General features: G+C 39.8%; 1 protein-coding gene and 1 long non-coding RNA gene across 4 annotated transcripts in view; one reads left to right on the plus strand and one right to left on the minus strand.

Moving 5' to 3' along the window:
- The window catches only part of LOC138911195 (uncharacterized), a 76264-nt gene that overhangs the window by 58763 nt on the left and 5677 nt on the right, over window positions 1-11824 (minus strand). The window lies entirely within an intron of this gene.
- Window positions 1-11824, plus strand: part of Neto (Neuropilin and tolloid-like) — an 83514-nt gene that overhangs the window by 41253 nt on the left and 30437 nt on the right. For all 3 annotated transcript variants that reach the window (XM_015170845.3, XM_032439826.2, XM_070208916.1), the window contains exons 3-4: window positions 6444-6755; window positions 11338-11423. In XM_015170845.3, coding sequence (XP_015026331.1) covers window positions 6444-6755; window positions 11338-11423 — 398 coding nt within the window. The remainder of the gene's footprint in view (window positions 1-6443; window positions 6756-11337; window positions 11424-11824) is intronic.

Raw genomic sequence — 11824 nt, forward strand, 5'->3', positions numbered from 1 at the left:
TGCCACTTACAAATAATGGCCCGTCAGCCGTGAAAATTTGTAACAAATTCATATCGCTGTGTTTTTGGCGGATTCACCTTAAGCGTTACGCACAAGGGCAGTTAACAAAGTTAAGCTTGGGCTTTTCCCAAAATAGTGGGATGAAAAAAAGTGTACTCAAAATTTTGCTCTATTTTCCAAGAATATGTCAAGCCTATAAACCCAACAAAACTTTTCAGTGGTTCGGCTGAAGGCTCGAGGCAAAGTCCAGCCTCGTTTACCAAACCTTTGACATTTACGAGCCGAAGTTCGAACTCTGGCGCGGCACACTAAACTAATTAAGTGTGGTTCGAAGGAGTTTTATCGCAAACAATGTAAACTGCTCTCGCTCAGCTGCGAACATCAACATTTCATTTGTAATTGCATTCAACTTTAGCTGTTTTCTTGTATTTTAAGCTTTAAATTGTTGAAATGCACAATACGAAGGTATTTGCGCTACAAAAAGAACAACAATAAATTGTGCAAATCTTTTTCTTTCTCGCTCGCTGCTTCCACTCCCCCCTATATATCTATCTATACACCCACGCTCTGTCTGTTTGTTTCTGGTAATTATTTGGCCTCTTAGTCGCAAGTCATTAAGTGCAGCTTTTTCAATGTTAATTGCGAGTAGCGGCCCGCAGTTGCACTCGTCTGTTGCACAGTGCACATTTCACAGTCGAGCATGCAGCAGGAGCACAAAATTTTGCCCAGCGTTAGCATGGGGCCAATTTGGAGTGTAATCATTCCCGGAAACTCCCTGAGTCACACCAAGAGGCAACTCTAGTCAATTTAATTGCACAAGTGTATGCTCCTTGACAAGCAGTTCATATTTTTGACGCAGTTTCTATTTGAATTGGAAATTCATAATTATTAATATATATTATGCTTAATTTACTGCTAGTCAAATAGTTAAATAGTCTTATTCATTTCGACACAATGTTATATGACAATTTTAGATGTTTGCAGTGCTTAACAGAAACGTGTCTTAAAGTCAGTCGCAACTGCGAGAAATGCCAAAGTTATATAAATAAAATATTATATAAATAAATGTACAAATTGAATTCTTGGGAAATTCATTTGTTTGGCCAATTTAAAGAATGTCTGTTGTTATCAATCATCAGTGAAATTTTTGTCAAATTTTGATGATTTATGAGCCGAGAAGCTTCATTCAACCGCAACGTGTTGTCCACTCGACGGCAGACGCCCCCACAAATGATTTTCTAAGCCTCAAATGCTTAATGTAAAAATCAAATGTGCTCGAAACTGGCATTTCACGAAACCAGTTGCAAATCCATCAAAACGCACGACAACAGGGCGTACACGACATGTGTTGTGCCGAGAAGCTGCCAGCTTAAATGCTCGCATTGTTGAAAATGGCAAATGCCGCAACTATGTTGAGTTCCGTTCCTGAGTTACGCAGAATATTCTCAAATATATACCCCCTCACACGCCAAGCACGATTTTTAGAAAGCTTTCTGGCTCTCATCTCATTATGCAAGTATTAAACTCTTTATGTTATATATATGCATTAGGGTCTAATTTGTTTAAGAGTTTTTCAACTAGCAGCAGACATTGGCTCAACAGCTGCTAGCGTAACCAATTAGTAACTTATGACAGAGATCCTTGTCTGTTAAGGAGGTCCTTTGGCATATGCTGCTGTTGCTGTAAAACTAAGACACAATACAATATTTGTTTACTTAGCAACCCCTTATGGCAGCTACTGCTGAGCCGGAGCCAAAGTCAACTGTCAGGCAATCCTCTTTCGGATATTATGTTTTCCTGCTGCAGTTACACATGCATTTAATAATAATAATAACTTTATCTGCAGATGTCCTTATCAGTTTCATTTTATGCAGCTAACAATGGCTTGCTTTTCCCCATTGAAGCCTTTTTATTCCCCACCCCTTGCTATCAGCAACTCGCTAACGTAACTCAATACTGTTTACGTTATTATTTATTTTACCATATGAATTACTTGAATATTTGTCAAACTGTAAATTTCTAATAAAAATATATGAAATGCAACTCTTGGACGTAAGCAAATTAATTAAATTAAAAATGATTCGTTTGCTTTGACAATTAAAATATTTGAAACATTTTGATAAATTCACTTTTAATTTACATATAAAATGATTAAAAAATATTATTGTCAACATTTGTATAGCCAGCAGACTTTGCTACCGAACTCTAGGTTTGCCAGCCGTTTTCCCCAGCTTGAGCCAAAACCACTTGAGAATTACAGGCAGTAAAAACTCGCGAGAGCCTAATTTTATATGTTACTGCAACAATGCTGATAATCTGCCTCATATACTTGCACTTCCACCCTTTACCATATCCTATTCAGATTATTTGCTGGTTAGAGAAATATAAAAACTAAGAATTATTGAATGAGATCGACTTGAAACCAGTTTGCCGTGCCCAAGGCTTCATATTTTATGGCTTCCCCTGGCATATGGGCCAGAAATGAAAGTCCCTACAGAACGTCTTGCCAAGGATATAAAATGTTCGACGTCGTCGCATAAGAGTTTCGCTTTTCTTTTTTTTTTTTTTTTTGTTTTGGATAATAGCGTCGACGGCAGCAGACAATACAAAACTATAAATATGCACACAGTCATGGACAAGTCACAGTTACCGAGTGGTGTCGGCCAGGGGGCGGGGAGGGGGGCTGCGTAGGGGCAAACACATGCATACATCGTATAAGCTGGAGTCGGAGCTGTCTGACACAAAAATGGAATGTCGCAGGCAAAGCAATGCCAAAGCCCCGCCCTCTCTCCAACCTCTCCTTGTCTCTGGTTGTCGCTGGCGCTGCAAGCAAAATGCAAAATTTATTGCAGAAAACTACAGAACAGCGGGCGGTGAGTTGTGCCACAGCGAGGGGCGGTATGCGTTTCGGTGTTGCCTACACTGCCGCCGCCGCTGCCGCCGCCGCTGCCACCGGATGAAGTGAGGCGTGCAAAATGTGTTAAGTCTATTGAGTGTATTAAAGCAAATAACTGCTGCGAATGAAATACATGCAACAACAACTACAACGACGACGACGACGACGACGACGGCGACGATAGCGATACATGCGGATGCCAGCGGCAGCGGAGGCTATATGGGGCGTGGCAGGGCTAAGATACGTAAATGCCAAACAGCTAACGCGCACACACATACACACACACACACCAATACACACACACACCCACACACACACACTCATGCAAATATGAATATAAATGAACAGCGACTGAGCGCGGCTAAATCAAGTGTGTGCGTGTGTGCTCGCACGCGTGTGTGTGCTTGTGTGTGTGCGTGGGTGCGGATACCAAAAGTTGAAAGTTAAACTTATGGGCGCAAAAGCAGATCGACAAGGGTATTACAACTAAAACAAAAGTGTGAACAAGCGCAGCTGCTGTGTGCGGTAATAACGAGGCCACGACAATGTGTGTGGCATTTCAAGGGAATGCGTAGAGACGGACAACGCGCGAGGGGCGAGAGCGATGTGCGATGGGCGAGCGGCGGTAGGGTGAAGCGTGTTAAATTTACAATTAAGCAACCCAGTCGCAAAACCTCCGATACCCGCCGCCACACCACCAGACACATTTGCTAAGCTCCCGTGACATAGTGGCAAATGGGCTTTTCGCGTCGCCACCTGCTCAGGTTGTGCCCTCGCATACCATTTACGGCTCCCTCTTTGCCGAGGCAATTCAATAAAGTGCCAGCGCAGCCCGGGCTGCAAGTGTCAATACAATCAGTCACACTTAAAAGCGCAATTAAAGACACAAACTGAGCGAAAGTGCGAACCCATCAAGGAACAGTCTCTGATGAGGTGTCCCAAAAAGGACAAACAGCCCGAAGCAAACATTAAGCCTGCCAATGAGCAGGCGAAACTTACACAGTGCTGGCTTAACGAAAGGGCGCCAGCTCCAATAAATGGGAACAATATGCTCAAGCTGTTCAGGTTGAGAATCATATAAGTAATTAAAAGTTATATACATTAATAAGTTGTGTACTAATTGAGCGAGTTGCTCAAGATTGTATTAAAAACCAGCATGAGTCGACAACACTTTTAGCTTGAATAGAAAATCAATCGAGCATTTAATTTTGTTGAACATGACTCCTCTATGCGAATTTCATAATATCATGTGACATGAATTATCATGAATATATTTATTGGTATATAAATATTACATGTATACGTATAGATACCAAAGTATCATATAAAATTTATGGTTAAGACTATGGAAATACTAATTAATAGATGCAGGCATCTATTTAATTAGACTGTCCGTAACGCAGCCAGAGGTAGTCAATAAATCCAATCAACCAAAACACACAAATAGCCATAGACGAAAACCCACATCAAAGTAGTTGGCAACTAAATGGTCTCCAATTTTGCTAACAATGTAAACAACGCACATGTCCAACCACACACACACACACACACACACACTCGCACACACACCATAGACATGCCATTAATAATAATGGGATCAAATTAAATAGACGCAAGCATTTCATTTTGCTAGTCTTAAAATAAGGCATGTTTAAATTGGAGAGTTTAGAACAAGTTTAAAATCGGTTTGCTCGTGTGATTTATGGATGCAAGTAGCAATAGCTTATATGTACATACTGGCAGTATATGCACATAAAAGCAATATGAGAAATAGTATTTAATATTGTTGTTAAAATTAAATTGCGTTTAATTTAATTTATGTTGCAAATTGTCGCATGATGCTAACAACGACAAGTGGCAGCAGCATCGGCAGAGGCAACGGAAATAAGCAGCTCTGACATACGGCAAATGGATGCCACTCACACACACACACACACACACGCACACTATCGCACACCCATGCATACTTTAACAAGTATTAACCCATAGATGCCACATGCGGCGCACAGAGCAATAACATCAACCTACGGCAAAAAGTGGCATCGCGTAGTAGGTAGCGGGCGGGTGGGTGGAGCCGGCTGTGCGATTACAAAAACATCAACACTTAATATGTTTATTAAATTTGTTGCTACATCATTAGGCACTAGCAGCCATATAATGCGGCGCAAACACTTTGGCAATCGCAAACACACACACATACATACACCGAGAGAGTGTACTGTTAATATGCGTGCGCATGTGTGTGTGTGTGTGTGTGCCACTGGGCGTTAATACTCTACGCCTCATAAAACGTATACTGAGGTAATTCAAACTTTGTGCAAATGCATGTTACACTTGCCAGCAGCAAAAGGAGCCATAAACGATATAAGTATAGGCGCTTGCATATACACACGCACACACACACACACACACACACACACACAGCTCTGCATAGCATGAAAGAACTTTGTGGTAACAAAAGGCCAACAAGAGAAAATTTAATTAATTATTACAGGATTCGGGCCCAAATGAATTAATGGGAACCTATACTATCTAAAACAAAATTTAAATTTCCATTAAAATAAAATTAAATTAAGCTTCGCTTGTTAAAATGCTTTCAATTATAATTATTTTATTTATATTTTTCTTAGATAATACGATTAATTTCCATCGGATGATATATAAAAAGTTGCCTTTCTGATCCGAGATAATGAAAGCTTAGATTCAACAACCATTTCCATTAATTTTCCACAGTTGTAGTTCGAGCTTACAGGATCCTTTCCATAGCATTCCATAGTCAGTCAGTCAATCAATCAGTCATGAAAAACAGTTTTACTTACACACATATTTATTGCTTTAAAGAGCAACTAAAGGTCGCTTACACTCTCTATAGACTATTTTGGCTTGCAAATGGCAATGCCCTACAAAAAGGTGCTCGAGGCACACACACACACACTCACACACTCACACACATATAAACGCTGTAACTGCCGTGTGTGCTTTGGGCCACTTTACATGGGCTTAACGATTGTTGTTTAGACGCAGTTACAGTTACAGTTGCGTTACAGCTGCAACTGCACTGTTACTTGCCCCGACAGTTCAAATATACTTAAACGAGTCTATGAGTATACACAAGTATGAGTGCGAGTACGAGTACCAGTTTGAGTTTGTGTAGGCGAGTGCGAATTGAAAGAGTTGAGGCTTTAAAAATGTGCATTGCCTACTTTTTGGGGCCATTTGATGGGCCGTGGTGGGCGGCAGATGACGGTTGGCAGCTGGAAGGCGGATGTGGGATAATTCATGTTGCCGTCACAAGTGCGTAAAGTTTGCAGCTGCTGCATAGGTGCAGCGAAAAGTTTATTTATTCGCTGTTGCAGTAAAAGTTATGCGCATTATTAATAAAAAGCAACGCTATTCTGGCATACATTTTAATCCTCATGATTATTTTTATGATAATACCCCGTAAATTTTATAAAAATATGCGAAACGCATCTCGCATAAGTCCAGCTGACATCTTCTGACAGCAGTGTCTAAGCCCTGTTTCCAACTTTTTTTCTAACCCCCTCAGCCGACCCAAGCGAATCAACAACGTTGGCCCCACTGACAATAAAGGCACGCGATCGAGACCACCAAGCTGAGGTGCACACCACCGCCAACAGCACAGCATTTGCCACGCCCATAAGCCAATTAGACGATGAGGAGCAGGCGTTGACCATTTTCCGGACGCCGCGGGCGGGCCGTTATGAGCGCCAGGTAGAAGAGGATCAGGTGGACCGTTGCAGGCTATTCGTTGAGGGAGATCCCACCAAGAACGAGCTCTACAGCCCCGAATATCCCAACCTATATCCAAAGAACATTAACTGCACGAGAGTGATAACAGGTGAGTCACATTTAATGAATACTTGTGTTATGTTGTATGTTATTTGCAGTGCGTAAATCGATAACTCGATAAATAGTCGAACACAAATTCCAATTGAAAACCCTTTGCGACAAGTCTACAAGGCAGATAAGAACTTAGCTTGACAAGTTCAAATACGCAAAGGTAGCACTCTAAAGACAGGAGTTTATTTTATAGTTTTAATAGCTTTGTTAACTGTATTATAATTTTTTCGTGAAATTCATTTAGCATGGATGGAAAACATGTTTTCGACTTTATAAACTCCTTCTCTCTGTTGCAGAAACCGACCGGATCGAACCACTATATCATCTAGCTTACATAGCAGGGGGGGATTGGTTGAATTGGTTATTATTATTTGTTTTTCAGGATATCTTGACCAAATTTGAAAGTTTCAAAAGCTCTTTACATATTGACAAAACCTTAAGAAGACCTGACTACTCTATTATATAGCTCTATAGGAAGAATTGATCGATGTATTAGTGTTTGTATGTTCAAGATATTTTCCTGAAACTAAGCAAACACGAACTACACAAATGGCTCTTGAATATTTGCAATAGTTCTACAAGGGAATTTGTTCTTCGGTGCGTCATGGAGAGACGTTCTTTCTTCTTATTATTAAGCAAGGTTTTTCGTTTTATTACTACTAAGCAACTCACATTATATTCAAAAATGTTTTTTATTTATAAAATGCGAATAGGCATCTTCAATGAGTGTCAGTCTAATCGAAGGCACTGTCATGTACACTTCTGAAATGAGTATGTGTATACATCGATATGAGTAAGTCGTGCACAGAAGCTGGCATTTATTGAAAACTCATCTTATTCAAAATGATTACTCAGTTTAAACATGCTGCAGTATGAGTGCAACCTGCAGGCAATCGCTGGAATATAGTTTTATGCAAGACAGTTCATAGCCAACTTCCTGTGGCATGTGAATGCCGCTCGAAAGAGGGTGGGAAAAGGTCTCGTTAAAGTTTATATGGCAAGCACTTTGCTGCTGATGCCACTTACTGCAAATAATTGCAAGTCTTAACCAAGATGCAGTGCGCGAAAACCATTGTGTTGACATTTCAGATGTCAGTCAGTCAGCCAATTTAGGGAGCCAGAGCCAGAACCGGGAGGGAGAAAGCCATCTGCTAACGCTTCCTATTAAAAGCTTTAGCATGTTATCCTGCTGGCCTCCAAATGCGATTTGAATTGACGCAGCGACTGGGTTTCAGTTTAAGATTGGGTTTGAGTTTGGCTTTGGCTTTGGATTAGGATTTGGCTTTCCTGTGGCAAGGCGCAGTCGTCATATTTGCGCTAGTTGCGCTTCACTGGCTTTTGACTTGACGCTTATCTGTAAACAGGGCCAAAATCATTTGTCAGTTAAGACAAAATGCGAACAACATGACTGCATGCGGAGCGAGCAGCCCAGATAAAACCTACAGTATGAAGTGATTGACATTCTATAGGCACGCATCAGCGGATACCATCATCGGATTCAGCAGTATCTGCGTCTCAGTGAGTAACAGAGAGAAACTCTGTGAGTTTGTGCATATGTGTGTGTGTGTGTGTGTGTGTGTGTGTGTGTTTGTGCTTGCGTCCTGTATTAACTTTACATATGTGCGTTAGCTTAGACAGACAGCTAGAAAGATAGATAGATAGAAAAAGATAGGCTGACTGCCATGGGGAGTGGCAGGCTCATTTGCATAACAATATGGTGAGCCGGCCGATAGACAGTGGCTGAGGACCAATTGGGTGGAGGGAGGTACGAACATGTTGCCTGTTGGCGGTTGTCTGATGCCAGCGATCCAAATGTTAAGCGGCTGCATTAGTATCAAGCGTGTGTGTGTGTATAATTTACTCCCATTCATCTCTGTCTGTACTTGTGTGTGTGTGTGGCAAGCGTTAAGGATACACGACTTCTCAGTTATGTAAGTCAATTGCTGTTAATTCATTCATCTTAATTCCCAACTACAAATATTGTGCAACTGATTTCTAAAGCATTTTCCTCTACACATTTCATACAAAAAATATAAAAAAAATACAAGATTAAGGTATATGTAGTCTAGACGTAGAAGAATAAAAGAGAAAATGCTTGGAATTCAAATCCAGAACTGTGGCCACTGTGACACATACAAAACAACCACCTCTACAATTTATGACTCCACATGAATTTTGCCATAAGAATATCTTATTTTCGAGACAGGAAAAGAGTGAGAGAATAGAGGGAGAAAGAGTGATCAAAAATCTGAAATATGTACGTTCATTTATAATTCCTCTAATAAATCTGAAAAGGTCATGTTATAAGTTTCTTGTAATCGAAGTCGATAGCGTTAAAGTATCGACAAAGATAGCAGAAACTGCTGATGCTGATCACAGTGATCCTTATAGATCCGGAATATTGACATATTTCATTTAGATTTTCAAAACTTAAATGTTACAAACAAAGAACCCAACCTTATATTAACTTCCCGCTACATACCTGCTAGCTATTTAATGCACACACGTATATATATATATATATTGAATAATATTGTAAAGTGCTGATTGCACATAAGAAGCTTAAATCTTTTTCCATTTGCATTGTCTAAAATACCATTTGATTCAAAACCTGACCTGCACATAGGTATGTGCCTCACAGGTAGTATACAGTATGGCAAATAATTAGTTTTGGGTCACAGAAGCAGCTCTTTGAAACGCTTGCGTAATGTAATTACAATGAGTTTGTGTTCGTCTATCAATTGGCATTGCCAGCTTTGTGGTTAGTTTTTCATTTAGTCTTCAATTTGTGTTGAGCTGCGTGGGCAGGAAATGCTATTCAGAAGTCCAAATTGATGCTCCAGCTCACATGCGCCGGCAGGGCGACCGAGCAGCAGGGGCGCTTATACCATAGATAGAAGCTCTGCTTTCTTTCTTTCATTTTATTTTCTCTTAGTGTTTGTGTCAAGGCCAATCAGAGTGAAAATCCCCATTCACATTCAGAGCTAGCACAAACATCGCATTTGTTTGACCAAACCTCTGTGATTTACACTTTCATTACATTTCCATTATGTTATGTATACCAAAGAAGGCCTTAGCCTAGCCTGGTGTGGTTAGCCCGGTTGCCGCCACAAGCTGTAGATCCTTTTATGGGTTACTGTGTGTGCGTGCGCCTTTTCAAGTATTATACGCTGGGCCATTGATGCGTTCTAAGGTTTCGGTCGTTATCAGCCGTTTAACCCATTTGTCAGCTCGGCGCAGACGCATCTTTTCAGCACCAGAGTTCATTGTGCTGAATTCTAATCACTTAAAAAATAATAACCAAATATTCTAACCAAATATTGATTCATCTTAGTTGAAAAACAAATTATTTAAGACATATGAATTTTAGACATTAGCTAATTTAATTATTTAAACATTTTCCTACACTACTATAAAAACAATAATGAGCGGTGAAAGTATTTTGAAAAAGAGAGCTGTATAACAAAGTAATAGGATTTTAAAATGGGTTAGTTCACATGCAAGGAGCATAATGAATCTAAAAAGTGCTAAGTTTGGCCAAGATATCCTAAAAAACAAATAAGTTGATCGCACAAGAAGTTTATATTAAGCAAATCGATGCTATGTTTATATTATGATATAGAAACACGGACGTTTCAAAAGTTGCATGATAATATCTTTACTACTGAGCGACAAGTTTGCATAGAAGCAGACAGACGGAGAGAGGGACATGTGTGTACCGAATGTTGTTACTGATCAAGAATATATATGCTTTATGCAGAACACATCCTTTCATTCGGTGTTCCAAAAGCGGTTTGGAGCATTTGTCTCCAGCAATTATTTAATACCCTATCGCAGTCATGTTGCGATTTTAGTCAAAGAAGGCCCCTTTGTCATAGATTGTGTCTATGGCAGACATTAAAGTCTCATTTATATAACTTTCCCCAAAATACTAAAAACTAGACAAATTTGGGTATTTCTTCAAGCGTGTTGATGGTGACAGGGAATATATATATATATATATATATATATATGTATACACTATATGGAATCGAAAATTTAAACTTTAATCTATTGAACATATAACTTTGTATTAAAACACAGCATTAGCTGTGTTTCATTAACATAGTCTGTGCCAAAAGCTTTGCCTCAATTATAAATATTATATGGCTTCCGTTAAAAAAATTAGATTCGGAGATTAACTAGAGCTAGCATAGCGTTATGCAGCTGCAAAAGCATAATATAATTATGCACTACCTTTCACGAATTTTAAATCGGGAACATGAGTTTTCCTAACGTTATTTAAATTTGTTTGCAGACAGCTCCTCTATATGTAATTAAACAGGTGATAGTTGACACAAATACCACAGTGTGTTGGCTTCAGGGCTGTGTTAAAACAGCGCGGAAATGTTTTCTTTTTTTATTTTTACATATTTATAGAGTAAGTCTGTTAAACAAATTGTTGTTGTTAGCCTGAGGATTTTCTTTAATCTGATTGACATTGGGGCAACATAAATAAATAAACAGATCGTTTTCTTCCTTTCATCACTACGTGCACACATTACTTAAGATATAAACTGTTTATTTGCTTCTAATTACAGCACCGAAGGGACAAATCATACGGCTGGACTTTCGCAACTCGTTTAATATTGAGGCCAAGGAGGAGTGCAAATTTGATTTTCTCGAAGTAAGTAAGTCCAGCAATTATTGGACAACAACAAAATGCCTTCGCATTATAGATACAATGTTGTTGCCAGCCAAAGCAAAGGCAATGAAACAACAAGAGCAGCAGCAGCTAAACAAACCTTAGTCCGGTTCTTGGCAAAAACTTTGTGAATAGTTTTCTTTACATTTTGCCAGCGGCAGGCAGACAAGCCTTTGGCATTTCTCCATGCAGACGTATTTGCATGGCCGTTTTTACAAAATGGCCCTCTCTATCTGCCAAAGTTTTAATTGAAAGTTGACATTGGACAGTTCCTTGCCGATTGTTGCAGCTGCCGCCCACATGTCGTATGCGCAACGTCATTCAACAAGCAACTTTCAAGTGGCCGCCCCCTATTTCAAAAGTGACCGCCAACCCAGCCTATA

This window comes from Drosophila virilis, chromosome X (genome assembly GCF_030788295.1).
Source record: "Drosophila virilis strain 15010-1051.87 chromosome X, Dvir_AGI_RSII-ME, whole genome shotgun sequence".
In the NCBI taxonomy this organism is placed as follows: Eukaryota; Metazoa; Arthropoda; class Insecta; order Diptera; family Drosophilidae; genus Drosophila; species Drosophila virilis.